General features: G+C 39.0%; 1 protein-coding gene across 4 annotated transcripts in view; it reads right to left on the bottom strand.

The window, feature by feature from the left end:
- Positions 1 to 1,199: 1,199 nt before the first annotated feature.
- The window catches only part of RBMS1 (RNA binding motif single stranded interacting protein 1), a 163,184-nt gene continuing 144,449 nt past the window's right edge, over positions 1,200 to 19,934 (bottom strand). For 2 of the 4 annotated variants that reach the window (XM_063116481.1, XM_063116479.1), the window contains exons 7-14: positions 17,172 to 17,287; positions 15,345 to 15,394; positions 15,162 to 15,255; positions 11,022 to 11,072; positions 7,765 to 7,875; positions 6,241 to 6,321; positions 5,092 to 5,176; positions 1,200 to 3,773 (exon numbers count right to left, since the gene is read on the bottom strand). In XM_063116481.1, the coding sequence (XP_062972551.1) occupies positions 5,099 to 5,176; positions 6,241 to 6,321; positions 7,765 to 7,875; positions 11,022 to 11,072; positions 15,162 to 15,255; positions 15,345 to 15,394; positions 17,172 to 17,287 (581 nt within the window). In that variant the 3' untranslated portion in view covers positions 1,200 to 3,773; positions 5,092 to 5,098. The remainder of the gene's footprint in view (positions 3,774 to 5,091; positions 5,177 to 6,240; positions 6,322 to 7,764; positions 7,876 to 11,021; positions 11,073 to 15,161; positions 15,256 to 15,344; positions 15,395 to 17,171; positions 17,288 to 19,934) is intronic. The other 2 variants (XM_063116482.1, XM_063116480.1) reach the window with 1 other exon arrangement.

Here is a 19,934-nt window from a genome sequence, read left to right as displayed (position 1 = left end):
TGATCTCAGAACAGCTGTACGTTACATGGGAATTTGCCACTGCTACACTTGCAAGACAGACTGCCACACATTAGGCATGGATGTGGGGAAGAACTGCAGTTCAGCACAGAGCACATCCTTTGTATAAAGAAGGTTCCAGCTCAATCCCTGGCATCTCCAGCTAGGGCTAGGAAAGAACACTTGCCTGAAACTCTGGAGAGCCACTGCCAGTCAGAGTTGACAATAATGGGCCAGATAGACCAAGGGTCTGACTCAGGCCATAGCTAGACCTAAGGTTTATCCCAGGATAGTCCTGGGTCAAACCTGTTCATCTAAGTGCCACCCAGGGCATCCAGCGCTCAGGCAGGGACGAACCCAGGATGATCCTGGGATAAACCTTAGGTCTAGCTACGGCCTCAGTATAAGACAGCTTGTAGGAAAAATGGCCTGACTATTACTCGCTGGTAGCCGTGGCCTTTATGATGAGCCAAAGGTGAGCTTTTATTTCCAACCACACCTGCCCTCCACAGAGGCTAGTGAGCAAAGGAAGAAATCCACTCCGCCAATGATTACCTTCTTTTCCACTTCATAGTTTAGCTGATGGGAAACAAACTGGAATGTGTGGCAGAACATGCTTTGAAGAACCCATTCTTCTGTTCTTCTTCTCAATTTGTTTTGAGGATCCTGCCGGTCTTCTGCTGTGTCTTCCCCACCCCTTTATGAGCCAAGAAGGCACACTAGAATCCTTGTGCAAAATCAGTTCACTTAAGGAGCCAGTTAGGTTCAAAAGCAGCCTGGCCGTCTCTCCAATAAACTACAGTACATTAAAGGCAGCAGATGTGGTTGCAGCAGCCAGGGAGCAGAAGAGCTCCTCCCATATGCAGCCAACATACCACAATGAGCTTTTTACTATCATTAAAGTAAAGCGAGAACGTGGGCAGTCTGCTTCCAAAGGCTTATGCAAATTGCTACTGGCTCGTCTTTTAAGAGAATAGCAGGCCTGGAATGTCTGAACACTGCTTGTTTCATTTATGCCAGCTGGTTGTTTCTTTGTTACATTTAAGTATTTTTTTTCCTTGAAAAGAACACCATTTTTAGAAAGTTAATATTAGTTTTAATAAAGTATAAGCATTCAAATAAAAAGTTAGATGAGAATGTGAATATTTGGGTATAAGTTGCTTTGTTTGTTCCACTGTTAAAAAAATGGGGGGAAAGACAGGTTTCATTTTTTGATCTTTTTTATTCAAAAGTTTTCAAAAGAAATAAAACAGAAAAAAGCTAACAATCTAATCAAATTTACAGTTCAAAAATGTCTTTTGGCATTTAACAACAAGTCCTAGGAAACAAAATGACAGAGTTATCTTGAACCGGACAAATAAGTTACCACTGGCAAGTTTGTGGCACTAGTAAAACAAAAATAAAAAATTAACTCTCTTGATCATATAGATATCTCTATGAAAATCTTTTTTTTTCAATCTGTACAAAAGGTCTTTCTTCATAAATTATTTTTTTTATAATTTAATGGCTGTCTACTATGTGATGTTTAAGTAACTGATTATTTCTTTATGTACAGAGGTTACATTTTGCAAATCTTACCCAGATAATGAGTATGGCACTTAGTTCAGACTTTTCTAGCAGCATCTATTCCCTCCTTCTAAACCAATGTTCAGCTAATTGAAAGAAAATATCAAGTAGCAAATAACTCCTCTTTCCCCAGGTTTGGAAATATCCCAGCTGTAGAGAATGAGTTGCAAGAAGTCTGAACTTTGACAAAGCAGTCAATTCCAGGGAGCATAGAACCAATAATACCACAACTTTTTTTTTCTTTAAAAAATAAAACAAAAACAAAAAACGAAAAACACAATTCTTATGACTATGTAATTTACTAGAATCTACACTTCTTAGAGCAGCATTGACTTTTGAAACTATGAAATGTCACTGACATCTGTACTTGAATACTCACATAAAATTTAAAAACTAAAAAAAAAAAAAAGTGAAAAGAAAGAATTGCTTAGGCCTAGCTCCTGAGCTAGGATGATTTGGTCTGTGGTAACAGGGAGGGCCAGCAACCTGTCCCATTACAAAAGGAAATAAGCCTTGAGGTAGATAACTGATCATACACAGCTGACCAGACAAGTACACAGTTTTGGAAGACAACTTAATTTACCATTTGATTTAATACACATGCGATCATAATAAAACCAGCTTTAACAGCAGTGAGTTTATCTAATACGTAAAAAGTACAAATAACAGTGTATTTGTGAAATCAGGAATTTCATAGTTTCAAAATGGTTTTTTTTCTCTCTTTACACTTAACACTTGTAGTGATGATGTAAAGCGTGGCACTACTTGGATCCAAGTCTTCCTTCATGCTTTTTTGTTTGTGTCCATACATCAATTAAAAATTATAAAACCTAAATGCAAATGTACAAAAAAAGGCACATTCTTCTAACCGCAAACTGGTCCGGCAAAAAAAATAAAGAGTACAGAAGACGTAACTGCTGAGACAAAATCAGAATTATTGGTTACTGGCTCTTTGTTCTTTGGTAAAGTTACCTTTAAAAAGTGCCAAGTCTTTATTTACCTATATAGAGAGCTAGTACCCAATCTAGTATGTTTTCTACTTACATCTCAGCTTATGTTTTGAAAAAAGTCTTTTAGCTTTTGCCTTTGCTGTAAAAGCAAATGCTTCTCTATCTGCTAGGTCTCAGTACAGCATCATTCTAAAGCACTATCATTACTAGAAAGGAAGGACAGAAACATTCTGCGAATTTCCCACCCCACCCCCAAACTCCCCCACCCTAAAACTAGAACATCAATTAGCTTCTGGAAAAAGGCAAAAAGATTTTTTTTTTTTTACATTGCATCATACAGCAGAGTTCCTAACTAGCAGAGGAAAACTAACCGGCATAAGGCCTTACAATTTATCCTATTAAAATTTCCCCAGTCAGAAAAATGTGTTTCACACAAAACATTTCCCTACCCACAAGTCTTGCATTTCACAACCTTACATTATTATGTGAGGAAAAAAAATCATTAAAAACACCTACTACACATTTTTAAAAAGCCAGATTTTTCAGCAATTTTAATTGACTACCTCTTTAAAGCCCTATCCTGCTGTTTTACAAGGCATAATAGACCAGCTCATTTGGTCAAAAGCATTCTACACCATTAGTTTGGACTACGTACTGAAACAGCTACAGCATTAAAAGAGTTAAGGCAAATTGGAATTGATAGAAAAAGGATAAGACACTTCACACTACCTTAAAAGAAAACAAAAACGGAAAGCTATGAAAACAGACACTACAACTGCAACACTGCACTATAGCGACACTCACACAGCAAAGCACAGAACATCAGCATGGAGGTTTAACTAGTTTAAACTTCAAAAAACAAATCTTATACAATTAAAAAAAATAAAAATAAACCAAGAGACGGATTCTGTCATGCACGTGAACATGTCTCCATTGCGATCTGTGCATGGCCAGACAGTTTTTTTTTTATTTCTTTTATTTTTTTTTGCGTCATAACACTTGATAAAAAATTTCTTACTAAAATAAACCTGTTCAAGGGGGGGAAGGGAACAGCTACTAGGATGAATTTAAGGATTTTTCTTTTTCTTTATGCACCTTATAGAACTTATAGCAAAAATAGTTTCAGTTGATTTCATTATAAATAACGTTTTCAAGAACCTGTGCAAAACTGTCAATAATTTCTAAAGCACAATTGATCAGTAAAATCCATGATTGTTTCAGCCTTTGCATCCTTCTCTAGGCAAGGTCAACACCACATATCTGAAAGAGAAGACAAATATATATACATACATAAAAAAAATAATTCAGTTCTACTTGCCTCATTTTAAAATGTCCAGACAATGTAATTTAACTGGTAGGTTTTTATATTGAGCTATAAATCCAGAATTCATTATCTAGAAATTGGTGTGGGTGTGCGCATGCGTGTGTGTGAGAGAAATTTGTCCTCTCCTAGAACGTGTAAGAAGCCATGTGACATTCAATGCCAAATTTTTGTATTTTTATAACTTAGAAACTGGACTTACTCTTTCCCACTGCTGCATGAAAGTATTGTTGCCATTTTCAAGCGGCAATAAAGCTATCTTACGAAATTTGAAACACAAATGGCTCATATATTCCAGGAAGCCTTCCTCAATGACCAGCTGCAGTTTATTTTGCACTTTGTTTCTTTTAAAATATACTTCTAATGTGTTTTTATTCTATTTTATTTTGTCCACTGCTCCGAAATTCTGAATGGGGAGCAGTATATAAATATTATAAATAAATAAATAAATATTTTGGTGATGCTTTATGGTAAAGCAATTTAAAGCTTCCCGGCTGGTGTTTAAATTAGAAAATGACAAGATGGTCTTATCCAAACATGACAAGATGGCACTATCACTTAACTGTACAGGGATAGATCAATGGTTCCATGAAAATTATAGACACCTCCCCGCAAAGCTCAGTTTTCTAAATAAGCCAATAAGAATTTTCTGCAAAAGCCATAGACTACCATGATCAACAGAAGCAGAGACCTCTGTTCCCTGACAACCTGATATACTGTGGTAGACAACTCGGGTAAATAAGTTACAGATAGTGATATCCAATTTATTAGCTATGGCATCCATGGATCATACATACAGTCCCTCAATTTGATGCAGCATTATTTAAAACTAAAAAAAAAAATCACCTCAGAAACTTATTACTAATGTCTGTATTTGTACCTGTCCTATTATTAGGGATGGGGAACCTCAGGACCAGGGTCCCAATCTAGCCCCCTCTGATGTTCCCCATATCAACATGCCTTTTTCCTTTCTCCCCGCCCCCTATCCCCTGACCACTGATCATTTGGTGGTTACTGGCTTTTGTGCAGTTTCCCCCTGCATTCTAAAAGGTTAAAATGCCTGTCCTAAGGCTTACTTATTGACAGTACTTATTTGGCCGTTTGACTTTGTCCTTGCTCCCCTGGTGTTCATGCACCTCCCAGAGAGCTTTTTGCAAGTGGAATTCGGCCCTCAGTTTGAAAGAGGTCTCCTCTCATGCTCTGTATGAATGGTTTCCATCACAATTTATTTCCAAAGAAAGGTGACAACAACTTTACCTCACAATTACTTGTTTTGCTGATAAGTATATGGAGAATGATCACTGGACGTCTCTACTGTAACTTGCTGTTGACCACTGGCCTCCTGTTAATAAAAAACATAGTAAGTAGGAGAAGGGATTCTAACTAATCTTTCAAACTTAGGAGAGGATGGCATTGTTTTCAGAGCAGCCTAAAATGCATTAACGATCAAGTGACAATCGTTAACAGCATAGTTAACGAAGAAATGAAACAGTACACATTCTAATATTTTCCACATAGGCCCCGACCCGTTCAGAAGACACTTTAAACCACAGCTTTAACCATGGTGGTTAAGCCAGAAAGCCGGGCCGTGTTCAGAAGACACCTTAAACCACGGCTTTAACCATGGTGAATAAGGCAAAAAGCCTTATTTGCCATGGTTTAAGGTGTCTTCTGAACACGGTCCGGCTTTCTGGCTTAACCACTGTGGTTAAAGCCATGGATTAGGGTGTCTTCTGAACGGGGCCATACAGTGGCCAATTATCAGCTGTGAACGAGTTCCATTAGTTCTTCTATAGAAGGATCTATACCTATATCTTTTGCCATAGTTTTTATCCTACTCTTCCTCAAGTGTGGAGGGCAATTTAATTCCGTTCACATTTTGAGAAGAAATTCTCAAATACACACTTCCCAAATTAATATGTGAACTGAATGTTATTTTTTGATACTTGCATTTATCAACATTTTGCACTGAAGTTCTTCAAATAGAAAATGTATAAAATGCATATATTAATGGGATTTTTTTTTTTTTGGTAAAAAGCATTATATAAGAAAAAATAGCCTGCGAATAATCAATACATACAACAGAACAGTGTTCAAAAACGCATACCCTTTTGGGGCAAACTTTGTTTAAAAATCCCAAACTAAACATGTGATAGAATGAACTGAAGAATGAAAAAATGAGAAACTAATATTGACAGTTTCATCCATTCCTACACTTCCTATAAAGAACTCATATGTATAATTCCCATCTACTTTGGAAGATTATGTATAATGAAACACTATTCACTGTACCATCTTCACATCAGTCAAATAATGGATTTTGACTAGGATTGCTCCCTTTTATAAATGTTTATTTATTTGTATATTTCATTTCTATACCACCCAATAATCAAAGCTCTTACCCACCTCAACTGGAACAGCTGCTGTTTGAACATGTGTGTACTGGGGAATATAGGCTCCTTGCATAGCTGTTGTGGCAGGCATGTACTACAAAGAAAGGAAGACAATGCATTCAGATAAATGGAACCAATGCAAGCAACACAGGGCTGGATCCAAAACAGTAGGAGGGAAAGGTAGGTAGCTACTAGTACTGTTTGACAAATGCTTGTACTGTGCTATAATAGACAAGTTCCATAGCACCTACAGGCTTTGACAGGAGCACATGCATCCTCCACGACAAGCATATCTTCTTTGCTTACAGGTCCACTTTTTTTGTGCAGTGCTCTAGTGCAGGGTGGGGAACTTGTGGCCCTCCAGATGTTTTGGCCTACATTGGCTATGCTGGCTAGGGCAGATAGAAGTTGTAGGCTAAAACATCCAGAGTCACCCAGCCCTGTTCTAGCATGAAATATAGAACAGCCCTTCAATGGTTGTGTGACAAGAACAAGCCTTGAGCTTGAGTGCTCCCCTCTCCTTCCACGTAGCCAATGGAAACTTTCTTTCATTCTTGCTTAACCACAATTATTTCCTCCCCTGAACTAACAACCTATTGTTAACATTAACCATGATTTCAGGTTTCAAACAAACCATAGTTAATGGATGCTAATCATTAACATTGTTTGAAGGAAGTCAAGTTGAAAGCATAGTCAATGTTAAACCACAGTTTGTTGATTCAGACAAAATTACAAACGGCAATTAAGCAAGAGAAGCAGAGAAAGCTTCCAAATTCCATTTCCTAGCCATGTGGGAGGAAGGGAGACTGCCCTAACCCATGTTTGCCATGGGTTGTTCATGAAAACTATGGCTTATCGTGGTGATGTGTGAATGCTGCCAGTGAGAAACAGATACCTTCTGCATGAAGAAGGGTGCGTTTGGATACAATCCAGAGTATTCCAAACATATTGGCAGCTAGCAGGTTGAGTGTTTGTTTTTGCTTTAGTATGTATGGAGAAAAGGATTGATTCTTCTCAGAGTATTTTTAGAGTGATCTTCCCTTCGCTATCAAAGACACTGTTGAGATGTCTTCTACTTTTTCCTTTTAAGACAGAGGGCCTGTCTAGCAATGCCAATTCTTGTCTGCCGCCTATGGATAGGCAGATCACAGGCTGTGACCTACACTTCCGTAGCAGTGCTATCTGGCTTGACAATGCAGATCACACATTTTGGAGGGATACAGAACCCATCCAAGCCCCCTTCCCTCCTATGGGGAGAGAAGGAAGAATAACAGTTACATTCAGTCTTTAATCCCCCAAACCTGTCAATAATAGCAATGTCCGCTTTTCAAAAATATTAAAATTGCAATGCCTAGGAACTGGAAGGTGAATAGATATTCTGCATAGAAAGAAAAAAACAGTTTTCTAATGAATGCACAAATTAATATGGCGTGAAATCGCAATACATCAGATGGACTACTTTAATAAAAAACATTCCTATAAATAAAAGTTATCTTTGTGATGCTTATTATTCTGTCTTATTAGAATTGCCACATACTGTTCCAGTACTGCCCAATGAAAGGTGACTCATCTGCTGTGTCAGTGGACTTATCATTGATGCAGGCTGCAATGACATGGTATGGTCCATGGAAGGAGTTAATACAGCACCCTATAAGAGTGAAAGAAAAACATTTCAGAGTAAGACAGTGAAAATATGCACACTTTCTGTTGGTTTACACGTCAGGGTATGCATTTTTGTTTTGCAAAGGTGCATGCAATTAAAACTTTTCCTTGACAGGTAAACTAAGATAATGCCAGTAAGATTCACTTGCGCTCAGAAGAGACTTATGGATGTGTGCTAAAGATTATACATACAGTGCACACAGGTTTCAAATTGTCGACTGTTTTGGCTCCTTTCTAAGAAAAGTTGCAAATTCTGTAAACCTCTTTAACAACTACAGTTCTCTATGGGAGAATTTAAATTAAGAGCACAGTTCAGAAGTATATGGGGTTGTATTCAACTTTACATGAGCGGACGTCTGTTCTTGGTAGTTATTCCTCCTCCTCCAGTCCTCCACTACATCCCAGGTATATCCTGAGTGTCAGAGGACCCCCCCAGGAGAGGCCTTTAGGGGTTTGAGTGGCTGCAATGGGGAGGGAGCAGAAAAACCCTGTTTGGCTCTTGTAATGCTGGATACAACCTGTTACATTCAGAGTGTAGACCTCCCTTTTCATAGTACTGAGTATCATGTTGTGAGCAAATATCTTGGCATTTCTCCCCTTCAGGAAAATTTGGAATCCAGTGACAGACTGTAGGCAAAAAAGAGTGCACATGGTAATTACATCCATGGTTTAAAGTTGTTTTTCTGTAAGCACCATTTTCTCAGGCAAAATGTAGCAAAACAACAACTGTTGTTACTACAATAAACTCAAATTCAACCTGTTCATAGGAATTGTTCTCTTTTTCATACCAGCCATTTCCCCACAAAGGAAAAAGAAAATGGAGGTAGCAGCCTTCAACTTCCTCTCTCTGGAGTAGCTCTGCGTGAGTTTGAGGACTGTGACCTCAATGTCCCACTAGTGTGCTTTCTGGTCTCTAGATGGCCACTGTGGGCTGAAATAAAAGGAACCCTGGTCTAATCCAGCAGGGCTCTTCTGATGTTTTACCAATACGACTATTTCTAGTATTGAGTTAGAAAATTGAACACATTCACTGGTTCTGCAAATACTGAAAAAGAATTCCTGCCCTAAGAATTGTAAATTTGTCTAAATTAAATTAAATTCAGAGTGAAAAAATATGTACAAGATACTTTCTAAAGTTTCAGAAACCATAGACCTAGAGCTTTGATTGTCAGAATTGTACAATGTTATATATCAGATTATGCCAAGGCTCTATGTTTTTGCTTTAATTGCTTTGCCTTCACAATTTACGTATTATGCATTACTTTGAAACATTTTTAAGCACTACTTTTGCAAATATGAGAGACAAATCAAATATTCTAGAAAGTACCAAGCAAATGTAAATGTCCATCATATGTAGAAAAGACATTACCAGTGTTGATTCCAGATTTTTATAGTTGCAGGGAGATTAACACCGGTACGCTTTTCTTGCTAGATTTTTAAATACAATCATTTGTAAGTCATAGAATCATAGAATAGCAGAGTTGGAAGGGGCCTATAAGGCCATCGAGTCCAACCCCCTGCTCAATGCAGGAATCTACCCTAAACTATCCCTGACAGATGGTTGTCCAGCTGCCTCTTGAATGCCTCTAGTGTGGGAGAGCCCACAACGTCCCTAGGTAACTGATTCCATTGTTGTACTGCTCTAACAGTCAGGAAGTTTTTCCTGATGTCCAGCTGGAATCTGGCTTCCTTTAACTTGAGCCCGTTATTCCGTGTCCTGCACTCTGGGAGGATCGAGAAGAGATCCTGGCCCTTCTCTGTGTGACAACCTTTTAAGTATTTGAAGAGTGCTATCATGTCTCCCCTTAAACTTCTCTTCTCCAGGCTAAATATGCCCAGTAGTTTCAGTCTCTCTTCATAGGGCTTTGTTTCCAGACCCCTGATCATCCTGGTTGTCCTCCTCTGAACACGCTCCAGCTTGTCTGCTTCCTTCTTGAATTGTGGAGCCCAGAACTGGACGCAATACTCTAGATGAGGCCTAACCAGGGCCGAATAGAGAGGAACCAGTACCTCACGTGATTTGGAAGCTACACTTCTATTAATGCAGCCCAAAATAGCATTTGCCTTTCTTGCAGCCATATCGCACTGTTGGCTCATATTCAGCTTGTGATCTACAACAATTCCAAGATCTTTCTCGTTTGTCTTGCTACAAGATATCTTGCTACAAGATAACTGTATTTCTAATATTATTGCAGTATGAATGCAGCCATCTTTTTTATCTGCTACAGTTGTAGTATGCAGTACATAAAGAGACACATACGATGGATAAAAAATTACAGAATTTATCCAGTGAGGATGTAACCAACATTATGCATGAGTGATAAAAACATGTATATATTAACCTTTCCAATTAAAAGAATCTTGGGTAGCAGGGCTGGGAATTAAGCTCACTGACAGAGCTTTTCTTGCCCCAGGAATATATGAAGTTGCCTTATACTGAGTCAGACCATTGGTCCATCTAATCCAGTACTGTTGACACTGACTGGCAGTGGCTCTCTTGGATTTTTGGCAGGATTCTTTCTTTGCCCTACCAGGAGAAGCTGGGATTGAACCTTAGACTTTCTGCATGCCAAGCATGTGCTCTATCATGTTGAGCTATGGACCCTCGTTGAGATCTATTACTAGTTGGAAAAGACAATACCTGGCTATTGATCTGCCTTATGTGCTCTGCAATGATTCTGCTACAGCTATATATGTGACATTTACATGCTGGTAAAGACATTTGTTCCTTACCTGCTCTGTACAGGCACATTAGAATTTCTTCAACAAGAAATTCTAATTGCCTTTGCTCCTTAACCTTGCCCTTCTTACATGTATCTTTTCATCCAAATATGTGCTCTTGTACAGCTTTCCATATTCCCCATGTCTCCACCAGCTATTACTTGGTTCCTCCGCACATTGCCAGAATCGATCTACCAGACACCTCTAGTAATCTTTCTGTTCAGGTGAGGCAAACTCAGCAGAAGATCAGGCTATCTACTTGGCATAGCTACTCCTGGGCTGCATAAAGCCATACTAGATCATTATTTAGGGTGGCCACAGAAAGACTGAACCAGTGAAAATGGGGAACAAGAAAGAATATTAACCACAAACCACTTCCAAGGTGACATAGGAGAAAGTAGGCAAACTTACGGGATGCTGCATTATATATGGTTGAGGCTGCATCCATGAAGGGCTCTGCACCTAGATAATGAAAAAATGATGAATTTAAAAAAGCAATCTTGCAAAAAAAAAAATGCATAGTTTACACACATTTCAAAGTACATTAAATTAAACCAGCCTTGGGTCCCCATCATCTCCAGACAGCATAGCCAATGGTCACAGGTGATGAGAGAGGTAGTCCAACAACCATGGAGGGCCAAGTCTGGAAAGGGTGCCTTAAACCCATGCTTGCACTGGCTTCCATTATTGCCTACAGGAGGCCGAAGCCCAGGCCACCAATCTTTTTGTAGTATGACCATAGGTAAGCCCCAGCTAATGCGTGGGGCAGTATCCAACAGTGACATACCGCAAACTCAAATAGCGCCAGCTTACTCTTTCCGTTGTGCAACTGGTTGCCCATTAACACTTGTGCCACCAGTTGTGCAAGCAGTTTTGCAACTGGTTGCACAACAGGTGCAAGCAGTTGCATAACCGGCTGCACAAGCAGAACGCACAACCTCTGTACAATGGATACAAAAGAATTGCTCAACACGTCGCATGACGTGTTGCACAAGAGTTATGCAAAACCACCTGTGCAACCACACTTGTGCAAACGTAACTTTAGTTATTATTATTTATTATTATTATTTATTTATATAGACACAGTTGGAGACTGTTCTCTGTATATATCTGCTGGGCCTCAGTATTAGTGCAGTACTTTCAAATAACCATTTGCAGACTATTTAAACCGATAATAAATTCTTCAGAAGCACTGAGGCTGGTGGGCAAAGCACAGAAGAGAAAACCTCAGAGAGTTTGCCTCCGATTCTTCAAGTTCACTCTTAGGAAGAACTGGAATGAAAAGGCTGATCAGTCTGATGTTCTTTTCCCCCCCTATCGTTCTTTTTTTTTTTTAACTCAGCAGGCAGTGAGCTGAATACCAACAATTCTAATCTGACATCACAAAGACAGCAAGAGTACAGGATGTGATCTTCTCTGTACGCTTTTCTCAGAGCAAGAAGAGGGAGTGGTTCTGCTAAGTGGTAACATCTGTTTCCTTTTTCTCAGACGGACTATGATTTACATTATCAGCGCCCTGTTTGAGCCCTGGTAGAATGCCCAACTTTGATGGCAGGTTAACATTAGAAGGTTCACATAAATATGCTTGACAGCTATTCTGCTTTTATTTGGGAAAGGAACTCTGGCTTAAAGAAACAGTCAGTTGTGAATGCAGGGATGCAGGGTGTGTGTGTGTGTGTGTGTGTGTGTGTGTGTGTGTAGATTGTTCTTCAGGTCTGATACGGAACAGCTGGACATTTTGGAGAAAAAAAATTAAAAGAAGCTGTTCCACAACATACAACGGCTGCCTTTTGATCCTCTTTTATTCTAATAAATGCTAAGTGTTAAAATGCTGGTTTCCTTTTTAAATGGTTTGTACTAAAACAGCATACTGGAAAGTTCAGAGTCAGAGGTTTCGTAGCCTCAGATCCTGAATGGATAAAGAAATGTGTGAATTACACTTGCCTTAAAAAATGAATAAGTGAGAACCTTCAATAAGATTGGGGTGGGAGATACTGCAACCACCCCCTTTGAAGGGTGTCAAGGGTGAGCCTGACCCCTTTGGCCTTGAGCCATCATAGTAGCTCAGGGATGCACGGATTTTGTAAAATCTGTTCCATCTGCATTTCACGGATTGTCAAGTGCCTTTCATTTAGGATGACTGTATGAAAAGGAGGACAGGGCTCCTGTATCTTTAACAGTTGTATTGAAAAGGGAATTTCAGCAGGTGTCATTTGTGTATATGGGGAACCTGGTGAAATTTCCTCTTCATCACACTAGTTAAAGCTGCAGGTGCCCTATCCTCTTTTAAATCAGGTCACTCTAGTATAGCTCCTGCAGCTTTAACTGTTGTGATGAAGAGGGAATTTCACCAGGTTCTCCATATATACAAAGGACACCTGCTGAAATTCCCTTTTCTATGCAACTCTTTATTGATTGATTGATTGATTGCATTTATATACCACCCCATAGCTGAAGCTCCCTGGGCGGTTTACAAAAGTTAAAAACAGTAAACATTAAAAAAGTATACAAAATTTAAAATCATAAAAACAACAGTATCCATTTAAAAACAACAGTTCTGGGGTCCGTTAAAAAACAAACTTAGCGTTGTTAAATGCTAAGAGAAGAGAAAAGTCTTGACCTGGCACCTAAAAGATAACAGTGTTGGTGCCAGGTGAGCCTCATCAGGGAGATCATTCCACAAATGGGGGGCCACCACTGAAAAGGCTCTCTCCCTTATTGCCATCCTCCGAGCTTCCCTCGGAGTAGGCCCTTAGATGTTGAGCACAGTGTATGGGTAGGTTCATGTCGGGAGAGGCGTTCCATCAGGTATTGTGGTCCCAAGCCATGTAGGTCTTTATAGGTTAAAACCAGCACTCTTAATTGGGTTCGGAAACGTATAGGCAGCCAATGCAAGTGGGCCAGAATATGTGTTAAATGTTCAAACCTCCTTGTTCCAGTTATCAATCTGGCTGCTGCATTTTGCACAAGCTGCAGCTTCTGAACCGTCTTCAAAGGCTGCCCCATGTAGAGGGCATTGCAGTAATCTAATTTGGAAGTTACCAGAGTATGGACAACTGAAGCTAGGTTATCCCTGTCCAGATAGGGGCATAGCTGGACCACCAACCAGAGATGGTAGAAAGCACTCCATGCAACCGAGGCCACCTGGGCTTCAAGTGACAGAGATGGTTCTAGGAGAACCCCCAAGCTACGAACCTGCTCTTAAAGATATAGGACACCTGTCCTCCTTTTCATATGGTCACCCTATTTCATTCCTTCATTTGCTCATTGATGGAATCGTTTTTGGGCTTTCCCCCCACAATTCCCTGCATTGGTGCAAATGTGCACTTGGGAAAATGCACAAATCCCCTCCCCTATGCACATTTTCATACCTTAGCCTATGGGGGAAATGCACATTTTCAGGCGAAGTTTTTCTTTTCTTTTTTTAAACATATTTTTCTATGACTAAATTTGTGTAAAATTCCAGAAAGGAAAAAAAAAAAAAGTCTGCAAATCCATGGAATCTGTGCAACTTGGGAAAAGTTGGTCAGCTGCAGAACCTTGCAGGTCATATTCACACAAATCCAAACTCTTGTATTCTGTTGCAGATTTCTCCAACCTCCCTAGGATGAATGCAACTGTTTCCCCTTCAGACCCAAATCCTTTGCAGGGTTTTGTACTAAGTAGAAGGGAAGCAAAGAGCAAACTACTTCCTGCCCAGCAGCCATCCAATTTCCAGTCCTGACTGGCTGTGGTCCTATAGCCACGTAATGGTCTCCACGGAGAAAACTCTTCAGAAAAGCTTCAGGGAATTCTCTTGGCAGCACATATGCAGAACCTCTGACTTTTCCAGCACATGCGGGGCACGTTTTGTGGTGCTATGCAAGCTGCCTTTCAGGGAAGCCTGTCTGCCGTCACTCATCTCCTCATTGAAGAATGCTTGATAAGTATCTGAGGATCCCCAGGGTTGCCTTTGCCTTAGCTAAGTGGCAACTAGGAGGAGGGCTTTCTCTGCTGTGGCACCCTGACTGTGGAACAAGCTCCCCAGAGAGGTTCACTTGGTGCCTACAGTGTACTTCTTCTGTCGCCAGCTGAAGACCTTTTTATTTTCTCAGCATTTTAACACCTAATTTAACTTAAATTTAAACTTTGCTGTTTTAATTCCATATTTTAACCTATATCAATTTTTGCTGTGTGGTTTTATCCTGGTTGTGCTTTTTGTATTGTATTTTGTATTTGTGTTTTTAGATTGTCGGTTGTTTTTATGCTCTTCATGATTTTAATTTTTGTGAACCACCCAGAGAGCTTCGGCTATTGGGCAGTATAAATGTAATAAAATAAATAAATAAGCAGAAAACAGCACACTCCACACATCAATTACTGTGCTACAGGAAACAAAGGACACTTCAAAAGCAGGCTTCTTGTTAGGAATTTGTGTGGAATTTACAGTAAAGCCTTGTGGAATGTGGTATCTTTCCATTTTTCTTTCATTCTACATGCATAAAATCATCAAAGCCAGAAATAAGTTGTTGAGAATTTTATCATTTATCCCGCTAAACATGAAAGGCAGACCTGGTACGGAGAAACTGGAGAAGTGATATATGGCGTAATAGACGTCTGAGTGATCATTCTGTTTGTTGCAATACTGTATGGTGAAGGATAGAACCTAGAAAAATACAAACAACTTTATTAATACTTTTTAAAGAAGGTTCCACATAAATCGCCTTTTTGGATCAAATGTTCAATAATACATACCCATTCTGTAAAGCAGCTGTGGTTGGATCATAAGTAAGTGTCATCCCAGCCTTTAGAGAAAAGGGGAAAAAAACACATTATCAAAACCAATTCAATTCCTAACCAAAACCTTAGCACCAGCCCATCTATCTGAAAGAGTTGTTCTGTTCCCACTATTGCACTGTATTGACCATTCCACAAGAATGCACACTTGAATGCCCTTGAACCCCAGAATCGGTTTGTATCTAAATCATCTATATCCATCTATCATTCATTTTGCAGAAGCACTGAAATGCAAGATGAATCTCTTTGTAGAGATATAATATTTCTGGAAACGTTGAGGCCATGGGAAACTCCCCCCTTCATTTTTTCCTGTTTCCACCCCCCCCCAAGAAAACCCCCAGAAATTTTGGAAAAATAGAAAAAATAAGCAATTCCTATTTTTTTAATGCTCTCTTTACAGATGTAAAGTCACTTTGTTGCTTTAATCCAGCTTTCTCCAATGCAGTGCCCTCCACATGTTTTAGACTTCAGCTCCCATCAGCCTCGAGCAGCATGGCCAATAGTAAGGAATGCTGGTCAATGATGTCCAAAGGATCCGGAGGGGACCAGGTTGGGGAGGGCTGGTTTAGAAACATAAAGCTGACTTTCTGTCACTAAAGTTATTTTATATATCACTTAGTTTGCTCATAAAATTGTCATTATTTTTTTAAAAAAAACTTTTAAAAGTAAACTCAGTTAGTAAATTATTAATTAATGTCTGAATACGTCAGAACTACATGACTGCTACAGATCAGAAACACAGGACTCTACAGAACAAAACCTGAACTGTCAAGAATGCACAATGGTGACTCTGCACACATGTTGGGGAAATGAGCATAAATGTCTACCAGTAAAATATTCTTTAGATTAATAATTTTAATAAGGAATGAAATAAATAAATTATGGTGGGGATATTCTAGAGAAGATTAAAAAAATATTTTGCCTGATGGCTTCATTATTTCCAAACATTTTACATCTCTAGTCTTTCTATAAAAGTGTTCTTCACATAGTTTTTAGAAATCATTTTGAAGGGAGTAAAGGCTGCGTAACAATATATTAATACTTTGTCTTACATTTTTAAAAGAAAAAATATAATCCAAAATTGTTCGTGTTTTCAGAAAAAAAAACAAAAATGGTCCTCGGAACAACCCTGAGGTTCCCCCCAAATTTTTTTCATTTCCCCCCAGGCATTCACATCTCTGTCTCTTAGTCATACTGACTCAAAATATAAAAGGCCCAGCACACAGGGAAGTCTACCTAAACATTAAATTATTCCTCATGGGTATTAGAGGCGTTTACTAGGAGCAGGGCCTTTTCAATAGCAGCACCAATCTTATGGAGACCGCCTTGCCATAATACTGACTTCAGATACCAGGTTAAAACCTAACACCTTAAAGCAGGCTTCTGAGGTCAGGGAACCTGCTTTTCTGTCATGGTATGATGATTTCCATCTTTTTCTTATTATAGTTTTCTGTCTTATAGTTATTTCACTTATCCCAGCTTTGCTGATTCCTATTTATTTTGGTTGTGAATCACTAAGAAATGCTATAATTTCAAAGTAAAATAAACAATGAAAACTAAAAAATGCACCCATGTTCCTAGAAAGTATCAAATATTTCTAATCTTTTAAATATGCATTTAAACAACATATCAAGTAACCAAGTGGCAGGAAGACTTGTAAAATCCTATTGTACAATATAGAAAAATGCCCAAGCAATCCAACCTTTGTGCAACTTTTTTTTTTAAAAAAATACTCTCTCTTTCACTCTCTCTCTCTCTCTCTCAAAGTTTGAAACGAGGACTTACAAGTCTCACCTCGCCTTCTCTGTGCCACGCTCTTCCATTCTGTATATATTTGTTCTGATTCTGCCTCTTTTTTTGTCCTCCATCTGCGAACTTGCACAACAAGGGTTCTGCAGGAGCTAAAAGAAAAATCCCTTGGGATTAGTCTGTATAACTGTTTATGGGAGTGCAAAGCTGCGTATTTTAAAAATTGCCGCTTACCATGTGAAAAGATACTTTTCCAAATTATTCTGCTTAGAAACCACAATGCTTAGATATACTTGATAATACCCAGCATTACTAATTCACAGTATTTTCATGCATTTTACAGATCCCCAACCTAGCATAATATTAATTAGAGAATATTAAAAAAAAGTGTGTGGGGAGCTGGATTATAGATTGTATCTATCTTCCAGATCCAGCCAAAACTCAGTGGTCTGGATTCAGAGATACATGAGTGGAAGACATTCTGACTGTGGCACTATTCTGCAAGAGAAGACTTGGCTCAAGCACACATCTGGAGGCATTGTTCATGAAGCACTGCGCTAGCAGACATTGTATATGACCTTTATTTGTTTGTTACATGTACATCCCGCTTTTTCTTCCCATGAGTCAAAAGTGGTGATTATTTCTTTTTGTATACCATTAACATCAATGTAAGGTATTTTTTAAAAGACATTTCGTATGGATCTAGTTAAGCATGAATACATATTGATGCAGCAGGGAGTTTTTTGTTTTTGAAGCATATGCATTTTAGTACATTCATACCCACAAAGACTATCCCCGTTCATTTCAGGAAAAGAGCAGGTTCACAGTTACCGAAGGATGCAGAAGTGCAGCTGCCACATTCACTTGAGTGATTTGGGAAACTTGGATTTCCTAGGAGCTCCATACATGCACCACAGCCACAAAGAACTTTGGACTGGGGGCAAGGTCTGCAGTGTTGAACCAGTTGTGATGTTATGGTCCAGAAGCAAGCTGGAGAAATGGTGTTCATGGAAAAGGTCTGCTCCCCCAATGCAGCAGCCTCCAAATGTTTTGGACTACAACTCCCATCAGCCCCAGCCAGCATGGCCAATGGTCAGGGATTATGGGAGCTGGAGTCCAAAATATCTGGAGGCCATCAGTTTAGGGAAGGTTGAAAAGAGCTATTGAGTAATCTTCCCTCATACATATATGGATTGCGAAGATCATCTTCTTGGCTCGCCGCTCTGACCATGTTACTCCACTTCTGAAATCTCTTCATTGGCTTCCAATTCACTCCAGAATCCAATATAAACTTCTCCTGTTCACCTACAAAGCTTTTCACTGTCTAGCTCCTTCCTATCTTTCCTCTCTCATCTCACACTATTGCCCCGCTCGTGCTCTTCGCTCCTCTAATGCCATGTTTCTCACCTGCCCAAGGGTCTCTACTTCCCTTGCTCGGCTTCGTCCATTTTCTTCTGCTGTCCCTTACGCCTGGAACGCTCTTCCAGAACATTTGAGAACTACAAGTTCAATCGCAGCTTTTAAAGCTCAGCTAAAAACTTTTCTTTTTTCTAAAGCTTTTAAAATTTGATTTTGTTCTGACTTTTATACTGTTAGTTTTACTCTACCCTGTGCCTGTTTGGTGCATTCTCTTCCCCTTCTTATTGTTTTATTATGATTTTATTAGAATGTAAGCCTATGCGGCAGGGTTTTGCTATTTTATTGTTTTACTCTGTACAGCACCATGTACATTGATGGTGCTATATAAATAAATAAATAAATAAATTAATAATAATAATAATAATAATAATAATAATAATAATAATAATAATAATTCACACTTACATGACCACCATTTTGTAATTAGCAGTAGTACAACTCAACTTCACCCCAAAAATATGCTATCTGAGACACATTTTACCTCTGGTGATAAACCAGGAATGACTTATTCACACACACTAGTCACAAAAGTGACTGATGATTTACATGTATGAAGCAGCAATCCGTACCAGAAAGTTTTATTGAAATTGGGGGGGGGGGAGGGTGTATTTCCAAACAAACAGCTTTAAAACTGAGATGCCTGTCACTCAAATGAAATGTAATGCTCTGTGGGAAGGCTTAGGACTGCAGCCTAGTATGCTATTAGCAACAACAAGCTTGAAATATAAGGAAAAACTTCCTGATGGTAAGATCTGTACTACAGTGGAACAGTCTACCTATGGAGGTTGTGGGTTATCCATTTCTGGAGGTTTTTAAGAAGAGGCTGGACAGCCACCTCTCATGGATGGTTGAACTGGTTTTCCTGCACATGGCACAATTCTATGATTCCATGATTCTAAGATGGTGCTCAAGAAAGTGAAATGTTTATTGTGCCACTTTATGCAACACATGAAAGGAAGTAATTGGATACAGGTATGCACTGAATATTATTTACATAGGTGCTGTGGTTGGATAATACGTCTGAGTTGTAAACAAGGACACCATAAATTACCTGTATGACACACATTATATGTTCTGGCAGGTATCTCATATTTTCATTAGCCAACAGAATCTGAGCTTTACTATTCCAAAAAAAAAAAGGTAAGTTATGAGCAGAAGCCACCTGAATTAATTTATGTGGTTTCCTAGTCTGGTTCCTTCCATAAATGAAAACAGCTTTTAAGGGGTTCAGCTGCATTCAACTACCTCCCACTACATACTATTCTGGTAGCCCAGGGTTGTTTGACAGTAAATTAATTTGACACTTACATAACAGATGGGTCGGGTGCAACTACAAAGATGTTGCTAAAGGGTTTATATACGCATGCTTTTTAACTATTT

This window comes from Elgaria multicarinata, chromosome 2, assembly GCF_023053635.1.
Source record: "Elgaria multicarinata webbii isolate HBS135686 ecotype San Diego chromosome 2, rElgMul1.1.pri, whole genome shotgun sequence".
Taxonomy (NCBI): domain Eukaryota; kingdom Metazoa; phylum Chordata; class Lepidosauria; order Squamata; family Anguidae; genus Elgaria; species Elgaria multicarinata.
Note: the sequence above shows the minus strand (reverse complement) of the source record. Positions and strands in the feature narration are given on the sequence as shown.